At 36.3% G+C, this 26742-nt stretch overlaps 2 protein-coding genes across 3 annotated transcripts; one reads left to right on the top strand and one right to left on the bottom strand.

Annotated features, from left to right (window-relative positions):
* The first annotated feature begins 368 nt into the window (after positions 1-368).
* Positions 369-14061, top strand: si:ch73-233m11.2 (NACHT, LRR and PYD domains-containing protein 12). Its single transcript, XM_067394335.1, has 9 exons — positions 369-658; positions 5197-6757; positions 8228-8389; positions 8596-8760; positions 8864-9031; positions 10699-10869; positions 11909-12082; positions 12186-12353; positions 12872-14061. The coding sequence occupies exons 1-9, from the start codon at positions 637-639 to the stop codon at positions 12939-12941; spliced, it is 2661 nt and encodes an 886-aa protein (XP_067250436.1). The 5' UTR covers positions 369-636; the 3' UTR covers positions 12942-14061.
* Positions 14062-14205: 144 nt separating this feature from the next.
* gpd1a (glycerol-3-phosphate dehydrogenase 1a) lies at positions 14206-25577 on the bottom strand. Of its 2 annotated transcripts, XM_067394336.1 has the most exons (8): positions 25441-25577; positions 24290-24467; positions 21469-21609; positions 21167-21305; positions 20964-21076; positions 19278-19514; positions 15115-15221; positions 14206-14704 (listed from the first exon to the last, which is right to left on the bottom strand). In XM_067394336.1, the coding sequence occupies exons 1-8, from the start codon at positions 25482-25484 to the stop codon at positions 14608-14610; spliced, it is 1056 nt and encodes a 351-aa protein (XP_067250437.1). In that variant the 5' UTR covers positions 25485-25577; the 3' UTR covers positions 14206-14607. The 2 variants fall into 2 exon arrangements, with proteins under 2 accessions (XP_067250437.1, XP_067250438.1); XM_067394337.1 differs by lacking the exon at positions 19278-19514.
* Between the last annotated feature and the right edge of the window lie 1165 nt (positions 25578-26742).

Consider the following 26742-nt stretch of genomic DNA (forward strand, 5'->3'; position numbering starts at 1 on the left):
ATAAACACACAGAAATAAAATTATTCACTTTTATGTCCACAGTGTTTTATTACAGTCTTGTATTATTTATTTTTTTTGTTATACGAAGGTCATAATAAAAGAACATATGAAGCAACCATCTCTAAACCCAACCAAAAAAAAAAGAGAGAGAAAGAATAATATATATATATATATATATATATATATATATATATATATATATATATATATATATATATATATATATATATATATATATATATATATATATATATATATATAAATAAATGGTTAGAGGCATATAAATAAAAGAATGAAGTGTAATAATGTAACGAGTCACTAGATGGCGCTATTTGACTTCCTTTTTTTGGTTCCGCGTTCATGAGCGCTGCATTGACAGTCCACAAACAGACTCGGTTTTATACGCACGAGTGTATTTTTGTATTAGATCTTTCCTCTGTAGATCAGTTTTTGTTCACAGAGACATTAGAAAACTTTGTTCTGACCAGCCATTAAATATCAGGGGTCAGGGGTTCTTGTTAAACACACACAGCTCACTTCCTCGTTTTCCCCTGACAAAAGAGCGTCGACTGACCGCCTGACGGACACAGACAGCGCTGGACATCTACAGCAGAGTTTCTCTCTCTATCTCCAGTCATGCAGAGCGAGATTTCACATGGTGAGCAGAAACGGTTTGAGTTTTGAGTTTGAATCCTCTGACTTGTTGTTGTTTCGCTGTTACATGAGTCATGACAGACAGATAGACACGCTACAGAAGTTGAACTGAAGTGTTCATTTTAAAGACAGGAATGACGTGAATTTACTTAATTACATTTCTAAGGCTGTGGAAGTAATGCATTCTGGGAAATTAAGTGTTCTTTCACCCACCCTGGTCCACAAAAGTTAATTTATTAAATATGATGAAAAACATAAACCAAATCTATCTATCATAGATAGATAGATAGATAGATAGATACAAACCAGATTGCAAAAAAGTTGGGACACTGTACAAATTGTGAATAAGAAAGGAATGCAATAACAATATACAAATCTCATAAACTTTATTTTATATATTTTATTCACAATAGAATATAGATAACATATCAAATGTTGAAAGTGAGACATTTTGAAATGTCATGCCAAATATTGGCTCATTTTGGATTTCATGAGAGCTACACATTCCAAAAAAGTTGGGACAGGTAGCAATAAGAGGCTGGAAAAATTAAATGTACATATAAGGAACAGCTGGAGGACCAATTTGCAACTTATTAGGTCAATTGGCAACATGATTGGGTATAAAAAGAGCCTCTCAGAGTGGCAGTGTCTCTCAGAAGTCAAGATGGGCAGAGGATCACCAATTCCCCCAATGCTGCGGCGAAAAATAGTGGAGCAATATCAGAAAGGAGTTTCTCAGAGAAAAATTTATCATCATCTACAGTGCATAATATCATCCAAAGATTCAGAGAATCTGGAATAATCTCTGTGCGTAAGGGTCAAGGCCGGAAAACCATACTGGATACCCGTGATCTTTGGGCCCTTAGACGGCACTGCATCACATACAGGAATGCTACTGTAATGGAAATCACAACATGGGCTCAGGAATACTTCCAGAAAACATTGTCGGTGAACACAATCCACCGTGCCATTCGCTGTAAAACTCTATAGGTCAAAAAAGAAGCCATATCTAAACATGATCCAGAAGCGCAGGCATTTTCTCTGGGCCAAGGCTCATTTAAAATGGACTGTGGCAAAGTGGAAAACTGTTCTGTAGTCAGACGAATCAAAATTTGAAGTTCTTTTTGGAAAACTGGGACGCCATGTCATCCGGACTAAAGAGGACAAGGACAACCCAAGATGTTATCAGCGCTCAGTTCAGAAGCCTGCATCTCTGATGGTATGGGGTTGCATGAGTGCGTGTGGCATGGGCAGCTTACACATCTGGAAAGGCACCATCAATGCTGAAAGGTATATCCAAGTTCTAGAACAACATATGCTCCCATCCAAACGTCGTCTCTTTCAGGGAAGACCTTGCATTTTCCAACATGACAATGCCAGACCACATACTGCATCAATTACAACATCATGGCTGCGTAGAAGAAGGATCCGGGTACTGAAATGGCCAGCCTGCAGTCCAGATCTTTCACCCATAGAAAACATTTGGCGCATCATAAAGAGGAAGATGCGACAAAGAAGACCTAAGACAGTTGAGCAACTAGAAGCCTGTATTAGACAAGAATGGGACAACATTCCTATTCCTAAACTTGAGCAACTTGTCTCCTCAGTCCCCAGACGACTGTTATAAAAAGAAGAGGGGATGCCACACAGCGGTAAACATGGCCTTGTCACAACTTTTGAGATGTGTTGATGCCATGAAATTTAAAATCAACTTATTTTTCCCTTAAAATGCTACATTTTCTCAGTTTAAACATTTGATATGTCATCTATGTTGTATTCTGAATAAAATATTGAAATTTGAAACTTCCACATCATTGCATTCTGTTTTCATTCACAATTTGTACAGTGTCCCAACTTTTTTAGAATTGGGTTTGTAGATAGATGGATAGAACGACAGAACATAGAACGGTAGATAGATAGAATGACAGAACATAGAACGATGGATAGATAGATAGATAGATAGATAGATAGAGAATGACAGAACATAGAATTGTAGATAGATACATACAAACGACAGAACATAGATAGAATGGTAAGATAGATAGAATGAAAGAATTATAGATAGATAGAAAGACAAACAGATAGATAGAACGACCGACAGACAGATGGATAGATAGAACAATAGATAGATAATAGAAAAACGAATAGATAGATAGAACGACAGAACATAGAACGATAGATAGACAGAATTATATATAGATAGATAGATAGAAAGACAAACAGATAGATAGAACGACCGACAGACTGATGGATAGATAGAACAATAGATAGATAATAGATAAACGAATAGATAGATAGAACGACAGAACATAGAACGATAGATAGACAGAATTATAGATAGATAGATAGATAGAACAACAGAACATAGAATGATAGATAGATAATAGATAGATGGATAGATAGAACGACAGAACATAGAACGATAGATGGATAGATAGAACGATAGATAGATAATAGATGGATGGATAGATAGAATGACAGAACATAGAACGATAGATAGATAGATAGATAGATATAGAATGACAGAACAGAATTGTAGATAGATACATACATACAAACGACAGAACATAGATAGAATGGTAAGATAGATAGAATGAAAGAATTATAGATAGATAGAAAGACAAACAGATAGATAGAACGACCGACAGACAGATGGATAGATAGAACAATAGATAGATAATAGATAAACAAATAGATAGAACGACAGAACATAGAACGATAGATAGACAGAATTATAGATAGATAGATAGATAGATAGATAGATAGATAGATCAACAGAACATAGAATGATAGATAGACAGAATTATAGATAGATAGATAGATAGATAGATAGAACAACAGAACATAGAATGATAGATAGAACGACAGAACATAGAACGATAGATAGATAATAGATAGATGGATAGATAGAACGACAGAACATAGAACGATAGAACGATAGATAGATAGATAGATAGATAGATAGATAGATAGATAGATAGATAGATAGATAGATAGATAGATAGATAGATAGATAGATAGATAGATAGATAATAGATGGATGGATAGATAGAATGACAGAACATAGAACGATAGATAGATAGATAATAGATAAACAAATAGATAGATAGAACGACAGAACATAGAACGATAGACAGAATTATAGATAGATAGATAGAACGACAGAACATAGAACGATGGATAGATAATAGATAGATGGATAGATAGATAGATAGATAGATAGATAGATAGATAGATAGATAGATAGATAGATAGATAGATAATAGATGGATGGATAGATAGATGGATGGATAGAATGACAGAACGTAGAACGATAGATAGATAGATAATAGATAAACAAATAGATAGATAAAACGACAGAACATAGAACGATAGACAGAATTACAGATAGATAGATAGATAGATAGATAGATAGAACAACAGAACATAGAATGATAGATAGAACGACAGAACATAGAACGATAGATAGATAATAGATAGATAATAGATAGATAGAACGACAGAACATAGAACGATAGATAGATAGATAGATAGATAGATAGATAGATAGATAGATAGATAGATAGATAGATAGATAGATAGATAGATAGATAGATAATAGATGGATGGATAGATAGAATGACAGAACGATAGATAGATAGATAGATGGATGGATAGATGGATGGATAGATAGAATGACAGAACATAGAACGATAGATAGATAGATAATAGATAAACAAATAGATAGATAGAACGACAGAACATAGAACGATAGACAGAATTATAGATAGATAGATAGATAGATAGATAGATAGAACAACAGAACATAGAATGATAGATAGAACGACAGAACATAGAACGATAGATAGATAATAGATAGATGGATAGATAGATAGAACGACAGAACATAGAACGATAGATAGATAGAACGATAGATAGATAGAACGATAGATAGATAGATAGATTAGATAGATAGATAGATAATAGATGGATAGATAGATAGATAGATAGATAGATAGATAATAGATGGATGGATAGATAGAATGACAGAACGATAGATAGATAGATAGATAGATAGATAGATAGATAGATAGATAGATAGATAGATAGATAGATAGATAGATATGACAGAACATAGATAGAATTATAGATAGATAGATAGATAGATAGATAGATAGATAGATAGATAGATAGATAGATAGATAGATAGATAGATAGATAGATAGATAGAAAATAGATAAACGGATAGATATAGAATGACAGAACATAGAATGATAGATAGATAGATAGATAGATAGATAGATAGATAGATTTTATTTTTCATTATATTTAATAAATTAACATCTATCTATCTGTCTGTTCTATCTATCAATCTATGTATCTGTCTATCTATCTATCTGTTCTATTTCTCATTCTATCTTCCTTACATTCAAATTCGAATTGCAATCCTGCATTCTTGCTACCTCAATTCAAAAGGATGTCTAGATAGAAAGAATGAGAAATAGTTTGATAGTGTGATGTAATCAAGTACTTCCTTCATATTGCACATTTCTCTTTCCACAGACGTGCAGCAATGGCACAAGGAGGCCTTGAGAAACTCAGTGCTGAACTCAACTCTGCCCAACTCTCTTTTGGGAGGTCAGCCTGTGCGTGAAGTGATCCAGAGAGGCCACTACACCCCCCTCTCAGTTTCTGCGTATGAGGACACTTACGGTAGGGTTCAGAGAGGAGACTGGGAAGCTTTTGAGGATGTTATATCTCGAGAGTTTCCTCCTGGATCTGTAGGCCGCAGAGTGGTTCTTCATGGTGGAGTTGGAATGGGTAAGACTACAGTGGTGGAAAAGGTCATTTGGGATTGGGCGACTGGCACGCGCCTGCAACATTACGCACTCCTCCTGCGAGTGCCTGTTTTGAAGCCGGCCGCTCTCGAAGGGAAATTTGAGAGTTTGCAAAGCATGTTGGGCCGCACGCACACTCAGATCTCCTCTGAGACTCTCGCCGGCGCTCTCCAGAGCCCTCAATCTTTACTTCTTGTGCTCGACGGGCTGGAACAATTGCAGGACCTTCTATGCACTCCATCGTCCTCCTCTAGTCTCGTCTCAGAAGTACAACAAGAAGCGAGCGGCTCTGTATTGCTGTGCAGTCTTCTTCACGGATCTCTGCTTCCTGGAGCTTCGATGCTGATCACGTCCAGAGAGCAAGTCAAGCTTGAGTCTTTGAGATGTTTTGAGGTGGTCGGTTTCTCTCAGAGCCAAAAGAGAATGTTCTTCCAGAAGTTCTTTGGCGACGTAGACCTATCGGAGAGAATTTTTCAGCAAAGTGAGCAGGCGTTGGGAGTGCATGAGCAGTGTTTTCGTCCGGCCTTCTGCTGGACGCTTTGCAGTGTGTTTAAAACTCAGTTTGAGAGTAAAAACACCCCGCCTGAGACTCTTACTCACCTCCTCAGCATTATAACACACACGCTCCTGCAGAAACAGAAGATGGATGTCGAAGAAACCAGAGAGATTGTGTTAGGTTTGGGCAAACTAACAAATCCGGTTTGCTCCTACAACGATGTGTGTTCTTTTCTGCACCGTCCTGTGCTTTCTGCTTTCTTGTGCATCAGTGGTGATGTCACTTCCCCTGATACCACATTCTCCTTCCTGTCTCCAGTGATGCAAGAGTTCTTATTGGCCACCTCCTTTTATCTCGACCAATCAGTGCAGATCTCGGACGAGCGCTCTGATTTGTACTACACATTTCTAGTAGGGCTGTCGGACTCAGTCCAGCGCAAACCAATAGAAGACTCCGTGGGCAGGTTCGATGAAAGCCGGATGTCTGCGTTCTCTCAGTGGATGATGGGATATGTTTCAACAGTGTTGGCAGGTGTAAATGCACAGAAGCACTTTAGTGTATTTCGGCTTCTGCAACATGCACGTAACTCGTCTCTGGTCAAAGAAAGCGTCAGTAAGAGCCAGTGGCGGCAAGTGAGCTACAGTAAAATGCAGGAGCCTGACTGCGCAGCGCTGTCATATGTAGTGAGTTGCATGGGAGAGATGGAGCATATGAACCTATACAGAGGAGTACTAACAGACGAGCAGGCCAAGAAACTTATACCAGCGTTAAGGCTGTCGAAAAGCATTAAGTGAGTTTGACATTTTAGATTTTTACACTTATAACTTTTATTGATTTAATCTAGGTGTATCAAACTCATTTTAGGTTGAAAAAATTAACTATGTGTGGGCTGTATTACCTTTTTTAAACCCTAGTGTGCTGACTAGACTTTTTATTTATTTATTTATTTTTATTTAAAATATATATATATATATATATATATATATATATATATATAATATAGATCAGGCATAACATTATGAGCACTGACCGGTGAAGTGAATAACACTGATTATCTCTTCTTCATGGCACATGTTATTGGGTGGGACATATTAGGCAGCAAGTGAACATTTTGTCCTCAAAGTTGATGTGTTAGAAGCAGGAAAAACGGGCAAGCATAAGGATTTGAGCGAGTTTGACAAGAGCCAAATTGTGATGGCTAGACGACTGTATCAGAGCATCTCCAAAACTGCAGCTCTTGTGGGGTGTTCCCGGTCTGCAGTGGTCAGTATCTATCAAAAGTGCTCCAAAGAAGGAACAGCGGTGAACTGGCGACAGGTGAACTCATTGATTCACGAAGGCTGGCCCTTGTGGTCCGATCCAACAGATGAGCTACTGAAGCTCAAATTGCTCAAGAAGTTCATGCTGGTTCTGATAGAAAGGTGTCAGAATACACAGTGCATCACAGTTTAAGTATGGAGCTGCATAGCTGCAGACCAGTCAGGGTGCCCATGCTGACCCCTGTCCACCGCCGAAAGAGCCAACAGTGAGCATCAGAACTGGACCACGGAGCAATGGAAGAAGGTGGCCTGGTCTGATGAATCACATCACGTGGATGGCCGGGTGCGTGTGCGTCTCTTACCTGGGGAAGACATGGCACCAGGATGCACTATGGGAAGAAGGCAAGTCAGCGTAGGCAGTGTGATGCTTTGGGAAACCTTGGGTCCTGCCATCCATGTGGATGTTACTTTGACACGTACCACCTACCTAAGCATTGTTGCAGACCATGTACACCCTTTCATGGAAACGGTATTCCCTGGTGGCTGTGGCCTCTTTGAGCAGGATAATGCGAAAATGGTTCAGTAATGGTTTGAGGAGCACAACAATGAGTTTGAGGTGTTGATTTGGCCTCCAAATTCCCCAGATCTCAATCCAATCGATCATCTGTGGGATGTGCTGAACAAACAAGTCCGATCCATGGAGGCTCCACCTCGCATCTTACAGGACTGAAAGGATCTGCTGCTAACATCTTGGTGTCAGATCCCACAGCACACCTTCAGGGGTCTAGAGGAGTCCATGCCTCGACGGGTCAGGGCTGTTTTGGCTGAGAAAGGGGGACCAACACAATATTAGGAAGATGGTCATAATGTTATGCCTGATCTTGTATTTTAAAATGTAATTTTTTCCTGTGTTAATATTAATATTAATTTCTTTACAAAAAAAAATCTTACTGACCCCAAGTTTATAAAAAAATACAATTAAATTCCATTGTGTCTGTCAGTCTGTCACAGAGTCGTCTCAGTTTAGCCTCCAACACCCACCTGGCAACAGTGCTGGCTGAGGGCCGGACGACCACGCTGGATTTGGCCTACTCCACATTAGAAAAAGAATCAGTCAAAACTCTCTGCCATGCCCTCACACGCTCTGCACTACAATCGCTCAAGTAAGATCATTTGTAATGTATGTGCCCTTATTAGAAAAGTCAGCATCACATTAGGAATGTGACTCAATCCTGTATTTCGAGAGCTTGTGTGCTACTGCTGTGCCACGGCTCCAACAGCAATATCATTTTTAATACACTGGATTACATCATTCTTGGTGCTTGCTTTTGCTGGAATACTTGCTGAAATATGTTTTCACCATGTGTAGTTTGTGTGGGTGCTCATTGGATGCAGCTGACTGTGAAGCACTGGCGAAGATGCTCTCCGGAGGCTCCCGACTGCGTGTGCTGAACCTCTTTGGGAATAAACTAGAGGATCAAGGCCTTATTCATCTCAGCAGTGCACTGGAGAACTGCAGACTAGAAGAAATCAAGTACTCTTGCACTCTCTTGATTATTACGTCACTCTTGTTTAGAAGCGGAAATGTAGCAATGAAAGCAATACGGTATGTTAACGGCTGTTTGTTGTTGTTGCAGTCTGGATGGGTGCTCACTGACAGCGGCATCCATGTTTGCACTGTCTTCAGCTCTGAACAATGGTTTTTCAGAGCTGAGGATGCTAAACCTGAGCCGGAACTCACTGAAGGATGATGGGATGGAGCTGATCTCACAAGTGATACAGAAACGCCGCCTAAACACATTAAAGTAAAGCATCCATACATGTGTTTGGGTGACAACACACATGGCTAACAGCTTACATCTAAACACCTCTAAATAGCAAATATGTGACCCTTGATGACAAAACCAGTCATAAGTCGCATGGTTATATTTGTAGCAATAGCCAACAATACATTGTATGGGTCAAAATTATCGATTTTTCTTTGATGCCAAAAATCATTAGGATATTAAGTAAAGATCATGTTCCATGAAGATATTTTGTAAATTTCCTACCGTAAATATTAAAAAGTGTATTTTTGTGAGTGGATATGCATTGCTAAGGACTTGTCAGCTTTAAAGGTGATTTTCTCAATATTTTGATTTTTTTGCACCCTCAGATTCCAGATTTTCAGCTGTATTTTGGCCAAATATTGTCCTATCCTAACAAACCATACATCAATGGAAAACGTATTTATTTCGCTTTCAGATGATGTATACATCTTGTTTTGTGGTCCAAGGTCACATATCTTTGTCTCTACACATATAGAGTAATAAACTGTCAATGTGTGTTTTTTTTTATATTCTGTATAAAAGTTTGTGTCTTTTTTGTTTTTGAAAGAAGTCTCTTATGCTCACCAAGGCTGCATTTATTTAATCAAAAATACAGTAAAATAAAGGAAATAGTACAATTTATATACATACATACATACATACACACATATATATATAATATATAATTTCTTGCCGATTCATATTTTTGTGGAAACCAAGATACATATTTTTCCAAATTTTTTGATGAATATAAAGTTAAAAAATAACAGTATTTATTTAAAAATAGAAAACTTTTGTAACATTATAAATGAATTTACTGTCACTTTTGAATAACTTAATGCATTTTTGCTGAATAAAAGCATTTATTTAAAAAATCATAAAAATCTTACTGACCCAAACTTTTGTATGGTATGTATATATATAATTACAAAATTATATATCAGTGGTACTAACAGTACTGTTAAAGGTTTAGTTCACTTCAGAATTAAAATTTCCTGATAATTTACTCACCCCCATGTCATCCAAGATGTTCATGTCTTTCTTTCTTCAGTCGGAAAGAAATTAAGATTTCTAAGGAAAAGACTCCAGGATTTTTCTCCATATCGGTACTTCCGCCTACGGCACGCGTGACCTTTCCAATGTGATTACGTCATGCGTTGCGAATCGCAGAGCAGTGCAAGATGAGCATTTATGGATAAAAAGTATATAAATCTTTATTCTTCGTCTGGGATCATGTAGATCTCTTTGAAGCTGCACTAAAACTGACATTTGGACCTTCAACCCGTTGAACCCCAGTGAAGTCCACTATATGGAGAAAAATCCTGGAATGTTTTCCTCAAAAACCGTCATTTCTTTTCAAATGAAGAAAGAAAGACATGAACATCTTGGATGACATGGGGGTGAGTAAATGATCAGTGTTCATTCCTTTAAGTTCACTAATGGCATCAACAAAACATTCTTTCCTTGAAACAGGAATTACATGCACTACATTTTGAAAAGAAAAATATGTTTAGAATATATTTAGTGGCAAATTAGAGCCGACTCAAAGTTCACAAGGATAATTGCAGCTATTTTACTCTACTGACAGCCCTTTGTGTAAAGCTTTTCATTAAACTACTAACTGGAACTTTGTTTAATTGATCACATTTTTTTTTTTATTGCAGAGCATCTGACTGTGAGTTGACTGGCTCCTGCTGCCCCTCTCTGGCAGCTGCCCTCCAATCAGAAAAATGCTGTTTGACTGAGCTGGACGTGTCCGTGAATGAGCTCGGATCAGGAGTGATGCAGATATGTGAAGCCCTGATGTCTCCTAAGTGCACACTGGAAATACTGGCGTATGTATGCAAATGAGTTGCTTTTTAACCACATTGATGATGATTATGTGAGAAAGACAGAGAGTTGAAGTGTGTTATGAATATTAGTTATACTTTTATTCAGCAAGGATGCATTAAAATGACAATGTTTCAGAAGATTTCTATTTTCAAATAAATTTGTTTATTTCCTAAAATCATGAAAAATCACTTCATTAAGCTACGAAAGAGGATTAGGGCCAAGCAATAATAAAAAAATAAAACCATTTCGAGATTAAAGTTGTTAAATTGAGAAAAAACTCTTTAAATTTCGAGAAAAAAGTCGAGATAAAATATTGAGAATAAACTCATTAAATTATGACTTTATTCTCAACATTTTATTCCCACATTTTTCTCGTAATTTAATGACTTTTTTCTCGTAATTTAATGATTTTATTCTCAACATTTTATCTCCACTTGAAATTTAACATCATTTTCCTCGAAATTTAACAAGTTTATTCTCAACATTTTATCTCGACCTTTTTCTGGAAATTTAACGATTTTTTCTGGAAATTTAACGTCATTTTCCTCTTAATTTAATGAGTTTATTCTCAACATTTTATTTCGACTTTTTTTCTCAAAATTTAACGAGTTTTTTCTCGAAAGTTAACAACTTTAATCTCGAGATGGTTTTAATTTTTTATTATTGCTTGGCCCTAATCCTCTTCCGTATTAAGCAGCACAACTGTCTTTAATGAAATAAATGCAGCCTTGGTGAGCAGGAGACATCTTTAAAAAACAGAAAAAAATGCTACCAATCCCAAACATTTGTACGGTTAACAGCGCAAATGTGTTTTCGAGGTCGAGAACGTTATTGCATTTTGATGAAAGCTTATGAAAGCAATCATTTAAACTTTTCTTTTAAATAAGTTGCAGTGAAGAATTGTGCGCAATAAGACTAGTTACATTTGCGTGTGTGAAGGAAGTAAATTTTGACAAAAGACATGATAAAGTAACGTGAAAAACATTGATTCCCGGAGGCTTGATGATGTGAAATCTAAGCAGTGATTGTGTTCTATTGTAGTTTGTCGAGGTGTGAGATGACTGAGGAGGTGTTTCAAGTGCTGGGGAGTATTTTGACGTCTGGCGCATCAAGGCTTATCAGTCTCTCGGTAGGACTGAATGATGTAGGCGATGCTGGAGCCAAACACATGTGGGTGGCGCTGAGACACAAAAACTGCAAACTACAGCACCTGGAGTGAGTGATATCCTCATCCACCTGCTCCCAACAGCAACTAGCACGATTAGAGAAACGCATGAAATCTGATGATTGAAATGTCTGTCGCGTCTTGTTTCTGCAGTCTGGAGATGGTGTCGCTGACAGACGCTTGTGTAGACGAGTTATGTGAATCTGTTGCTGCCAGCAGCACTTTATCAACTCTCATCCTAAAAAACAACCAAATGACGGACTCTGCCGTACCACAGTTGGTGGAATTAATGCTGGGCCGTCCTCAAATGAAAGAGCTAAAGTAAGTTCAGGCTATGAATGTACATGCTCATACAGCAAAATAAATAAATAAGATATATTTTACCAATTTTAAATTTTAAATATTATTGCATATTTTAAATTTGTGTGTGTATATATATATATATATATATATATATATGTATGTGTGTGTGTGTGTGTGTGTTCAATTTAAAATATGCAAAAATTGCCAAACATATTTTGAAAATAAAAATATAAATGATATAATAATATTTGAATTACGTTTACTTAATTTTTACTTTATAAGTTTAGTTTGTTTGCTATTTCATGTTTTTTTTTTATATATTGTAAATGCATTTTCTTGCCCCTTGCACTACATTTTCTAATATATTTTGTAATTTAAAGTTTTAAATATAATATATTTTAAATTTGAAATATATGCTTTCTTTAGCATATATTCTACATACATTTTGGCAGAAAGAAATGCTGTATGATTGCACTTCAATATGATGTACTGTACAGTATGTGATAATGCATTATTTTTCTCATATTTTCTTGCAGTGTGAAGTATAATGACTTCAGTGAGGATGTTTTTGACTTGATGGAAACGTGCCCAAATATCGTTTACTAGAAGAATCTCAGGTTGGAACACCTGCAAATAAACCTGCATAAAATGAATTGCATGCATGCATATTAATGCATATTCTATTCCATCTGTTCCTAAGCAGCAAGTCATGGCCTGATGGTTAGAGAGTCAGACTGGTAACCCGAAGGTTGCGGGTTTGATTCTCAATGCTATCAGGAAATGACTGAATGCCCTTAAGCAAGGCACCAAACCCCCAATCACTCCTCGGACGCCACAGTAAAATGGCAGCCCACTGCTCCGGGTGTATGTCCACTTTTTTCAGTGTGTGTGTGTATTCACTACTCACTACTCCTACTGTGTGTGCTTGAATGGGTTAAATGCAGAGAACAAGTATGTGCTTCCTTACTTGGCCTTCACACTTGACTTTCAATATTTTCTAAATGCCGATAAATCTATTGTGAAATGACAGCGTTTCCATTAACCGATGTTATGCGACTAAAACTTTTTTTCCTCTTGTGATAAGTTATTCAAAATAATCATGTTAGTAGATTTAAGTTTATCGCAGCCACAGCACTAGCCATTATTTTTAATCTTAGGAGATGCAGGTGTGTTATCCAAGAATTAATGGCAAGAAAAGCCCCTTATACTTGGGATCAGCCATGTATGAGGTATTTCTGGGTGTTTCTCCCTCATATCTGCTTCGATGTCTTGATAAATTGTGGCATTTCTTTGTTGTTAAGAATCTAGTATTTCTTTTGTCTTTTATGAGTTTAATAAAGAACTCTGTCTCATCTTCTATCCAAACATACCGCGCCATTTTTAAAGAGTGATCGACTTTTACATACGGCAGGTGACCTGTAAATGCAAAAACCTGTTTCCATTCCAGTTTTGCAAAATATTCCTTTTTTGAATTGCCTGAAAAACCACTTCATTCGAGTGTAAAACTATGGGAGTTTTTGCGAAATTGACGTGTTTCCATTGGCATGTTTTGAATTTGTGCAATTTGAAGGGTTTGGAAATTCCTTCTAGTGGCTGTTTTACATGAAATTGCCCCAAAAAGTATGAATGTCTTTGCATTTGTAAAAAAAATATATATTATAAAGTACTAGTATCTATTTGATAGAAATATATCAAAAAACAGATCACAAAAAGAAGCTTGTTGGGTTTCATAGTTATAAAACAATAGATACACTGCTAAAATTCTTTCATATATTCCCTCATTTTTAATTGTGATAATTTTTAGGGCCACTGTATATCAAGTCTGGTTCTTACACAAAATGATTTTCTAAAATAAATAGACAGCTGGAGCTCAGAGGTACAGTGATTTATTTCACATTATATATTAAGAACATTCAATTCAGTGTGATTTTGAGAACTTTAGTGGCACTTATAGTGGAGCGCTCAGTCTGGCATTTGAGGCTTTATACAGAATAAAGTGGCTGAAAGGACGGACTCATTAGAAATGACAAAACAGTGCACTCAGAGAGCGTCCTCATGTGACTTTGGTCGCTCTCATTGTAACACGCACTCACACCCTGCTGAAAAGACCAGCTTCGAGCACCATGGATTTGCATGCTGCTTCTGTTTGACGAAGATGAAGCTGTCTTGCTGGTTAATTAAACTAGTTAAGAAGTATTTAAAACACAACAGCAATGCTATTCTTTTCAGCAGGGCTCACACACATACTCAGTATTGCAGCTCTGTCCTTCTTTCACTGATGTTCTGGATGGTTCTGCAAACAGTGGATGAACTCAGTCACAGGCCGACCCTCGTAACAGATCTGATACACTGCATTAAAAAGGGGAAATCTGTGGGAAGAAAATGTTCAGATGTGTTCAACTAATTGCATTGTGCTTGGTCTTAATGTAAATGCACAATGAAATACTGCAGATATGAGCTCCTTCGAGATTTTCCCATGGGGTTTTATCATTTATGCATAAAATAAAGCGTGGTAAACATAACTTGACAATACTTTGACACAATGTACACTGCACACACTCACACCCCAAACTGTCTCCTTTAGTTACTTATTAAAAACAAACGTTTGCAAAAATGAACATAACTACTTCAAACTGCATATTTGCTATGGGTGTGTGTATTTTACATTGTAGAATAAAACATCAAAGTATCATTGTTGTTTACCACAGGCTTTATTTTACATATAAATTGAAAAACCCAGGTTCTGATGTCATTCCTGCACCACTCTATCAAGTCTTACCTGTCGAGTACGCCTTTGTTTTTAAGTATCTTGTGGACTTCAGCGGCTGTGGCGGGACCCTGCAGCTTCTGACCATTCAACATTTCCTTTTCAAGCTCTTCGAGAGACTGAAACAGAGAATTGAATGGCTAAAAACGCTGAGAATGATTTGTTTACTATATTTTTATTGCACTATTCTTACTGCTAATTTACTTTACTTTAAATGGCCTGTTTTGCACTATTCTCATTGTACACAAAGCTACAAATGTTTTTATTTTTTGTCATGCTAAATTGAAAATGGAATTGAAATCATTTTGTTGACTATCTTGGCATTTCAGTATGCATCACACCTGGTTTGATATCTATGAGAACGTATACATGCACACCAATATGCTGATAACTACCAAAAATCAGTTTATTGAAATTACCTGTTTACATGCAAATCAATAACAATGCAAGTAAACCACATTTACAAGACTGTATTAAAAAATACAGGTTATTCTCTGTATTTTTACATGGATGCTTAAACGTAAGCATCCTAGTATTTATTATATCAGCTGTGATGTTAAATAAAGCATTAAAAACTCTATTTCAAAATGTCAGCGGGAAATTAGCGTGGACTCATATTTGAAGTTTCTACAACTGTCCCACTTGTCCTTTAGTTGCATGAGATAAGAACACATTTGAGTGAATTCAGCTTAATTGGGACTTTTTTTGCCATTGAGTTGACTGGGAAAAAGTGAATTCAATCGCCATGAATTCACCCCTATTTCTTTGTTCAAGAAAAAGTCTGAGTTTGTGATATATTTCTCCTCCCCTGTCACGAAACACTTGCTGTGTGGCTGGATCTGCTGTATAAGAATGCTTTTTGGAAGGTTAAGGTGTGAATCGGGGTAATGGGCAAAAATCTAACTCTGTTGATCGGTTTATTCTTAAGCTGTTTATGACCTTACGCCAATAAAGGAAAATGGTTAAATGCGTTTACATTTATTAAGCGTAATCAGTTTAAAGGTGCCTTAGAACTTCTTTTTAAAAGATGTAATATAAGTCTAAGGTGTCTCTTGAATGTGTCTGTGAAGTTTCAGCTCAAAATACCCCATAGATTTTTTTTAATTCATTTTTTTAACTGCCTATTTTGGGGCATCATTAACTATGCACCGATATATAGGTTGCGGCCCCTTTAAATCACTAGCTAATATATACTAGCTATAGCTAATATAACCCTCAAAATTGTTCTTTACAAAGTGTTCGTCATGCAGCATGTCTAATCATGTAAGTATAGTATTTATTTGGATGTTTACATTTGATTCTGAATGAGTTTGATAGTGCTCCGTGGCTAAAGCTAACATTACACATTGTTGGAGAGATTTATAAAGAATGAAGTTGTTTATGAATTATAAAGACTGCAAGTGTTTAATGATGAAAATAGCGACGGCTCTCTTGTCTCCATGAATACAGTAAGAAATGATGGTAACTTTAACCACATTTAACAGTACATTAGCAACATGCTAATGAAACATTTAGAAACACAATTCACAAATATCACTAAAAATATCATGATATCATGGATCATGTCAGTTATTATTGCTCCATCTGCCATTTTTCACTATTGTTCTTGCTTGCTTACCTAGTCTGATGATTCAGCTGTGCACAGATCCAGACGTTAATACTGGCTGCCCTTGTGTAATGCCTTGAACATGAGCTGGCATATGCAAATATTGGGGTCATACATATTAATGATCCCGACTGTTACGTAACAGTCAGTGTTATGTTGAGATTCGCCTGTTCTTCGGAGGTCTTTTAAACAAATGAGATTTATATAAGAAGGAGGAAACAATGGAGTTTGAGACTCACTGTATGTCATTTCCATGTACTGAACTCTTGTTATTCAACTATGCCAAGATCAATTCAATTTTTAATTCTAGGGCACCTTTAAGAATGCGCATGTAAACTCACTCTTATTATTCACATTTTAGACTAATACTGTTTTTACTGTAGTTTTGATCAAATAAATGCAGCATTAGTGAGCATTTCAAAATCATAAAAAAATATAGCTGCAAGCAGCGTTTATCAGGGTTCAAGTGCTTTAAGGCCTTTAAGCACATGCATAAAAGGTATAATGTTTTATTTATCAAGCCTGTGGAAAAGACCATTTACATCCAATACAGGCAATTTACCATAGGAAAAATGTGGTTTATAAAGCTTTTGAACAGTCATCGAGGTTGAGCCAAAAACCTAGGACTAGTTCACCAAAGTTGGTTTTTGAAATACATGAAGGTGGCTGATTTCTTTCGAATTTCTCACAGGCCTCTAGGGCCATGAGTCAAACAGGCCCAGCAAGATTCGTTCCAATCGGCTTCTGTTAACCTTGTCTGATAGCTGCTCAAAATTCATTGGCCGCCACCGGACGCATTTTTTGAGATACGCAAATGTCCTCAAAGGCAGTCATGGCACCTTGGACCAAGACACCGCATGCCAATTTTCAAGTCAATCAGACTTCAGCTTGTGTAGTTTTAGCCATTTTTTACTTTTTTCCATGTTATAGCTCCACCAAGTGGCCAGTCGCCACATCCTTCTACACACGACCACGGAATGAACTCTTACATATGTGTGCCAAGTTTGGTTCCGTTTACAAGTTATAGCCATTTTAGTAAAAGTGGCTCTGTCCACTTTGAACGTTTTGGCAGCCCTTAGGGAATGTAAATCAAAATTTCAACCTTTTTTTTGATAATTATTGACAATCGGATAATTTTGCTGCACTGGTTCGGACTAGTTGACAAAAGAAGGTTTTCAAAAAATCCAAAATACCCCCTCCCAAGAAAAGGATCCCAACGATATAAGACACTTGGACACAATAGTTTAGGGGTTATGAGCGATTTCGTACTTTTCACCACTGTAGCAACCCGTCAGGGCTAGCCTCAGTGACATTGTAGACGGTTTGAGTACTACTAGCCCTAGAATTAAAAATTGAATTTATCTTGGCATAGTTAAATAACAAGAGTTCAGTACATGAAAATGACATACAGTGAGTCTCAAACTCCATTGTTTCCTCCTTCTTATATAAATCTCATTTGTTTAAAAGACCTCCGAAGAACAGGAGAATCTCAACATAACACCGACTGTTACGTAACAGTCGGGATCATTAATATGTACGCCCCCAATATTTGCATATGCCAGCCAATGTTCAAGGCATTACACAAGGGCAGCCAGTATTAACGTCTGGATCTGTGCACAGCTAAATCATCAGACTAGGTAAGCAAGCAAGAACAATAGCAAAAAATGGAAGATGGAGCAATAAAAACTGACATGATCCATGATATCATGATATTTTTAGTGATATTTGTGAATTGTGTTTCTAAATGTTTCGTTAGCATGTTGCTAATGTACTGTTAAATGTTACCATCGTTTCTTACTGTATTCACAGAGACAAGAGAGCCGTCACTATTATCATTTTTAAACACTTGCAGTCTGTATAATTCATAAACACAACTTCATTCTTTATAAATCTCTCCAACAGTGTCTAATTTTAGCTTTAGCCACAGAGCACTATCAAACTCATTCAGAATCAAATGTAAGCATCCAAATAAATACTATACTTACGCGATTAGACATGCTGCATGACGAACACTTTGTAAAGAACAATTTTGAGGGTTATATTAGCTGTGTGAACTTTGTTTATGCTGTTTAAGGCAAGCGCGAGCTCCGGGGGAGGGGAGCGTAAGCATTTAAAGGGGCCGCAGCCTGAATCGGCGCATATTTAATGATGCCCCAAAATAGGCAGTTAAAAAATGAATAATATTTTGGGGTATTTTGAGCTGAAACTTCACTGACACATTCAGGGGACACCTTAGACTTATATTACATCTTTTAAGAAGACGTTCTACGGCACCTTTAAATAAATTTAAGACAAGCTGCAGTGGGGAAGATTTACAGTGTAAAAATACTTCAATTGTGATCTGTACGGTTCCTCACACAAAACAATTGTATGACGTTAAAAGAATTGAAATAAAGTCAAATGGACTACTTTTATGGTATTTTTATAGAACTTTGTGAAGCTTGACAGCTCCATGTTTGCTTTTTTTACTGTATGTATTTCTTTTGTTGTGTTCCACAGAAGAAAGCCATACAGGTTTGAAATGGCACATTTTTGGGTGAACTATCCCTTTAAGTTCTTGGTGTCTCACCTTGCCAGTCTTGGCGAAGGCCTCTGCGACTTTCCGATTTCGTCCTCCGTAACATGTGGTAATGAGATCAGCAACGCCACAGCTCTCCAAGAACGTTGCAGAAGAAACGGAGCCGACGGTGCAGAACAACCGAGCAAAGCTGATCATCTCCATGAGACCCAGTCTGATCACCGCAGCCTTTGTATTGTCACCGAAGCCCAACCCGTCACAGAAACCTGCTCCTACTGCTACTATATTCTGTAGGAAGACAAAGAGGGTCGAAATGTCCGACACGTTCCTCTGAGCTGAATTACAACAAGCACATTATAATGTGATGTTTGGAACTGCTAAAGATCCGCTGACACTATATTTTTTTATGGTGTTTGTGTTCTTGCAGTGCACTATAAAGTTTGTTTGGTTGCAGAGACAAATGAATGTATTCATTTCGTTTGCAATGACAGGAGGATGAGTAAATGATTTATGACATTTTTGGGTGAACTAACGCTTTTAGACTTTCATTTGACTCTGCAACCTAACAAAAAAAGTGTTTTCTCCTATAGCTCAAACTGTAGAGCCATATGGAGGACGAAACCTGCAAAAACAATAAATATATAAATACGTGAATAAATAAATCCATAAATAAATATATAAATAAATGTGCAAATAAATACATAAATCCACATATTCCTGCATAAATAAATACATAAATAATTAAATGAATGCTGGGGTGAAATAAAATGTTAAAGGAAACGCTAAACTGAAAGTTTTTCCTTTTAATCGTTTATTAATTTTTGAATGTATCTCCGTATTTATTTTTGCTTGGCATTCTCATTGGCTTACACTGTTGAAAATGGTAGTATGGTATCTGCTGATGCAGCGCATAGCAGCTGCAAAGGGGCCTTAGTTTTAGGATTGATATTCGCTGCATTTTCACCTAGGCTGCTAAAGGGACCGTCTGCAAATTCCACTCAAAGTCCAAAAATATAAACGTCCAATCATTCATTCAGATGAATAATATTTACAAGGTTACAGTAAATGCTAGTGGGCAGACTGATCTACTGTAAATGAGCTTCTAACAATATCTCACCTGCATCTGAGGACATGGTGGTTGAATTTCAATTATGAAGGAAATGAGGCTGCGTGAGATTCTCCAGCTTTGTTGTTGTTGAGCTGTTAAAGCTCCGCCCTCTTCTGGAAAGGGGGCCGGGAGCAGCAGCTCATTTGCATTTAATGGGACACACACAAAAATGGTGTGTTTTTGCTCACACCCAAATAGGGGCAAACTTGACAAGCTATAATAAATGATCTGTGGGGGATTTTGAGCTGAAACTTCACAGACACATTCTGGAGACACTAGAGACTTATTTTACATCTTGTGAAAAGGGGCATTATAGGTCCAGTTTTAGTTAGCAATAACAACACTTCTAAGTTAGTGGTGCAACTGTCCAAATTCTTGTCAGTGTATACAGACCTACTGGTTTAATTGTTGTGTGTTTATACATCATGCTTCAAACACCTCTTTACAGCAAAAGAGAACATTATAGACTGTAAAACTGACACTTGCCATATCAAGACAGACCAGTATTATTACTGCTGTTGATAAAACAACTTCTTGAGTTAACTGTTAAACTGGATATCACATTATTTTCAATTGTGTCACATGCACCACCCTTTGACTATTTTGAGGTGTAAAATGTCAAAGCAAACCTTCAGAGCACCACAGATCTCCACCACATCTGCTTCCTGTACGACCGTGACCCGGAAGTGATCCGTCTGCATGAGTTCTTTAAGCAACGCCCCCTCGGTTTGATCCCTGCAGCCTTACAAACATTAAACACACAGACGCATACCCTCATCCGAACACAAATTGAACATATGAACACACTAACATCACTTTTTATCACCCTCACCAATGGTGGTCTCGCAGAATTTCTCATCCGCCACCTCATTGGCGATATTTGCTCCCATCAACACGCTCATCTTGATGCCCAGCTTCTCGTGAATGACCTCTGAGATGAGCTTCAGTCCATCCGGTCCTTCATCCACCCCCTAAATGAACCCACATGCACAGTCATAGTTTGTTATCTGTGTCAAATGTGACAGTCTTGTGATCTTAGAAAGCAACTTTCCTCTTTTTTCATGCTGAGTAAGAAAGAAAATGCCACAGAAATGACTTTCACACACAATGCATGTATTCATGAGTGTACAGGACCTTGATGAGTGACATTCCAAGCGCATCCTGTTTGATATTGCCCTTCATGGTGTCACAAATACGGCCGATGAATTGATGTGGAATCACAAAGAGCAGAATGTCAGCGCTCTTGGCAGCGTCGAGCAGATCTGGCACCGCCACCTGTGAGCGAGAGAGACGAGAGAACGAGAGAGGAATAGAGAGAAGGGAATCTGTTTGATGCTGTATGATGAAACCTGCGGAAACATACATTCACTCAATATATTCACTATAGGATTGGTTGCACCTAAGGTGACCGACATATTGCCTTATTCTGGGGGGTTTTGGCAGGGTTTGTGTCCATTTCAAGCCAAAACAATCTTGTTCACATTATTAATCCTTCGGGTTATTGTACCATATCTCTGCCAATGGTTTTCTAGGCCTCTAGCCCAGTCCTGGGACAGTGATTATAGTTATAGGCTCAACCATTTGGCTGACTCTCAACCATTTGGTCTACCGGTCATAATGACGGAGACAACACATGCAGCTTTGTCAGCTTCTTATTAGTAGCTTGAGTGCAAGTGGATGGTTTCCTTTGTAAAGCAGCAAGTGCCTCCCAAAGGTTTTTGGGAAAGAATCTAGTGGCTCAGCACTCTCCTCCAGACTTCTCTATTGTGTGAACTTCCTCTGTAGCAGAGCAACTATTTGCTGTTGAGACAATTTCCCAAGCAAAAATGTGAACTGAGCAAAAAATGTGATCTCTCTGGTTGAATCTTGTTGCCAGATATATATTGTATCATATATTTTATACACACACACACACACAATTAAATACCATATGCAAATTAAAACAAGTGTATATATATATATATATATATATATATATATATATATATATATATATATATATATATATATATATATATATATATATATATATATATATATATATATACTGTATATATATATATATATATATAAATTGATACACTTGTTTTAATTGCATATGGTATTTAATTGTGTATATTTGTATATAACTGTGTAGTTTCCCTTGCACACTTGTATAATAAAATTGTTTTTAATACACTTTTATTATATCTTTATTATATTAAAATGATCATTTTTATATAATAAAAAATTTAATATTGATATTTTTATTCATTTTTGTATATGCTAATAAAAAGTTTGCATATATGCATCAAAATATAATCAATAAAGTTTTTAAACTTTAATTTATTAAAATACAATTTCTTACAACATTAATTTCTTATTTTATTATATATGTAATTTAAAAAAGCAACACTATTTTCTCATAATACAGTATTTTCTATATTCAAATAATATATGATCATTTATGCATAATACATCCTATATATTTTAATAATTAGGATTTCACACTTTCAAACCATTTATTATTTTATTATACAAGTATGCAAGTAAAACAACTTAATTTTTTTATGTGATAAAAGAATATATTGTTTTATTATATTACATTTTTGATTATTTAATTATATATTGTTTATTATATTAATGGATTTTATTAATAATTAGGACTGTCGATTTAAAATTATTAACACATTTAATGCACTTGCCCCATCCCAGACCTATAGGTCATTTAACATTTCATACAGTTGATGATGAAAATATGATGCAGGGCAACAACTCACTGCGTGTAAAAGCAGAATGTAGTTGGAATGTCCCTAAAATTCAAGATATTGGAAAAAAAAAAAAAAAAAAAAGCTCATATGAGATTTTGTCTCATATTTACATTATATGATATGTTGAAGCTATCTCACACAAGTAACGAGAGCAATATAACACAAGTGCTATTTTTTAACTGAATTTTTCTTTATTTTTTTATTTTTGTCCCGAATGCGATACTGATTTTATACAACAGTTCAATAAATAAGAAGTTAATATTGTGTTATTTTAAACAAAATATTGTCTGTTTTTGCTACATTTTGCCAAAGAAAGCAGAAAGCAGAACTGTTAGTCTCCAAGCAATACACAATGGCGTTTAATTTCTGAATCCGTGTTTTGAACAAACTGAGTGAACCAATGATTCAGTGATCTCTGTGAATGGGGAAACATCAAATTCTCCAAAACTGTTTGCCAAGCTTTCGATTCAATTTCATATTTGAAATCACCAATGACATCTGACAACAACTGTCTCATAAATGTTGTTTCTAAATGCTTGAATCAAAACAATTTCAGGCAGGAACAAGCGAAAAAAAGTGCTAAGTCCTAAGTGCACGTCTCTATAGGAAGCGTGCAAGCTTTTAACAGCAGCTGCAGTGACGTGTGACTTTACCAATCAGTGATTGGCTCTTATTTAGAAGGCGGGACTTATTCCGCCATATTGCGTGTTGCACTTTCTCCCGTTCATAATAATACGAGTGACGCGTCTTGTGTTATTCTATAGTCTTTGCATTTACTTCACTCCTGAATGAATCAGCCATTTGAATGAATCGAATGAATGAATGACTCAATGACATCATTAAGACACTTACCGCCACCTACTGGCAGTTTAGTTTCTTATTTAGAGTATGGTATAATTTAATTAAATTAGAAAATAATTTCATTTGTCCATATTAATAAAAAAAAAATGTTGAATCAAATAAAATATCTATGTTGAATCTATGTTGAATCAAATCAAATATTTCTTTCTGAAGCTGCTTTTTATAATGTCTATTTAATGCTTGACACAATAATGACTTTAAATTACTTTTGGGGGTAATTTCTCAGCCAAATTTGATGTGCATTAATTAATCGCCACATCATGTAATTAATTAGATTAAAAATTTTAAGTCCTATTAATAATATTTGTCTTTCATAAATGATATTCAAATACAAAGTTTCTTACAACATTTTCTGGAAGCTTGTGTCCCGGCAAATACTTGACGTTCTCGTGGTCTGTGTTTATGACCTCTGTGAGTTTACGCCCGTTCACCGTCTCTTCAAACACCCACATGTTAACCGTGGAGTCAAACTTCGGATTATTCCTTGCATTTGTGCCAACTATCTTAGCAATAGCAGAACCCCTACGGACATGACAGAAAGAGAGAGAGAGTTCATCATGTGAAAGGTTGCATGCAACATTACAATACAAGGTGTAAACTAACAAAGGACTTTACTCCCATCACAACCCCCCAGATTTTTACCAAAAGGGAGAATTTGCATTTCAAGAAACACAGAGGTGATAGTGATCAAAGCCTGTTGTGTCAGATCAGATCAGAGTTGCGCACTGGGGGTTAACTAGTCTTTACAAAATACCCAACCATATCAATTTTGCAGTATTGTTTGATAAATTTAATATGGCTCTTAAACTGAATACATAAACATACATTTGGATTGTTGTATATAAGCATCTACTTTTGGAGTCTTGTTTTGGAGTGTGACCATATATAGAGTTTTAAAGGAACAGTAGCCTATTTCAAAGCTTCATTAAGACCTCAATCATCAACAGCAATCACGTTTACCTTAATAAATGTCTATGTGAATGTGTAAATGATTAAAATCATAAAAGCTCAAACAATTCAATAACACAAAAGTAGTCAAATTTTTTTTGCATGCATTGTATGATATAGTAGCTGTCAGTACATTTCAAACATCAGAAATGGACATAATACTGAAGCCAGACAGCTGTATGACGGATAGTTTAAATGCATGGAACATAAATACTGAACCTAACCAGTGTGACTGACTGGAGCATGTGCTCTACTTGTTTTGCATTGCAGTAGTGTTACAAATGGCTGGTGTAAACAGTGAGAAATAGTATTCAAGTTAGTCCAAAAGCACATTCACAGCTGTTGAGCAGAACTCATATTGTGTAGGATATCTATATCCTTCATATCATTGTCTTCTGTTATGCCCTTTCAAATGTCATAACCTTAAACTTCTTTAAACAAGTGACTCATTGAAGCTTGTGCGCCTTTGTTTAATGTTTAAACTAATAGTCACATGATTCTGAACCCTTAGAGTCATTTCTAAAAGAAAATCCAAATATTTTTTTACCAGTTCCCAGAGCCGACGATGCAAACTCTTTTAGGACTTGACATTGCGCTGAGAATCTTCCCCGGCTCCTTCGCTCAATTACAGTCACTCTGATCTGTCAATCAAACCGCAGCGCAGCGAGCTCACACTCTAGTGTTGTCCGCTAGGCCACGCCCCCTCTGTGCTATTGGCCACTCAGAGGGCGAAAACAGACCCCGTCGACTCCGCCCACTATCCGCTGGTGGGTGTGTTTACAAAATCTCAAAACAAGTGATTCATTATAAGTAGCCTATGCAAGTAAAAAGTGAAGTGACAACAAACACAAATTCTGCACTGACACAAACTTTAGTCTCAGTTGGACAAACTAAAGCATGCTGTACCTTTGATTTGTCTACTAGCTTAAGGACTAGATGTAAAAATTATAATCTATTTTTAATATGAGCAATCAATAGGTTATATAGTGAGATGAGAAGTAAAAAGTAGACTTGCAAAACCTGTCAAAAATGGGATACATAGTATAATGGTCTAAAAAATATGCTTTATGCAAAATATATATTTTTTTTTTTCTTTATCTTTTGATTGTGGTGAAATGTCACATGTTTATGTGAGATCTAATCAAACATGGAGGTAAAAGAGATCGACTGATTTATCAGAAAGGATCTGAGTGGCTTAAGATGGCAAAATGACCTTTGAACAATAGAATCCCCTTTTATGGAATAAACGGAATACCAGAACAGTTCTCAGGGGTGAAAGGTCAAAGTTCCATGGGAGAAATGATGCCGGCTCAGGAGAGGAATTCCTCAAATCACAGTGAGCTTATGGATTTATTTGGAGAGTTAAAACTTTTGTGTTATTTTAGTTTTATTAATACAATATTTATTCATGTTTTCTATTTTTGTATTTACAGTTTAATTTTAAAATTTTGGCAATTTTATGCTATTTTTATAAGTATTAAAAATTTCTATTTTTCTTTATTTTATTTTAGCATTAATTTTAGTCATTTTAGGACTTCAGGTTAAACTGAAATACAGTTAGTTGTCAAGGCAACATTTCTCATTTTCAAATATTTATATTTTCTTTTATTTCAATAGCAACATTGCTTTGCACAACATTACACACACACACACACACACACACACACACACACACACACACACACACACACACACACACACACACACACACACACACACACACACACACACACACACACACACACACACACACACACACAGAAACATTCCAGGAAGATAACACACAAGGCATCATTTTATGCATGTTTATTCATAAAAAAATCATTTTATGACAGCCACATGATGAACA

Source organism: Chanodichthys erythropterus, chromosome 9 (genome assembly GCF_024489055.1).
Source record: "Chanodichthys erythropterus isolate Z2021 chromosome 9, ASM2448905v1, whole genome shotgun sequence".
Taxonomy (NCBI): Eukaryota; Metazoa; Chordata; class Actinopteri; order Cypriniformes; family Xenocyprididae; genus Chanodichthys; species Chanodichthys erythropterus.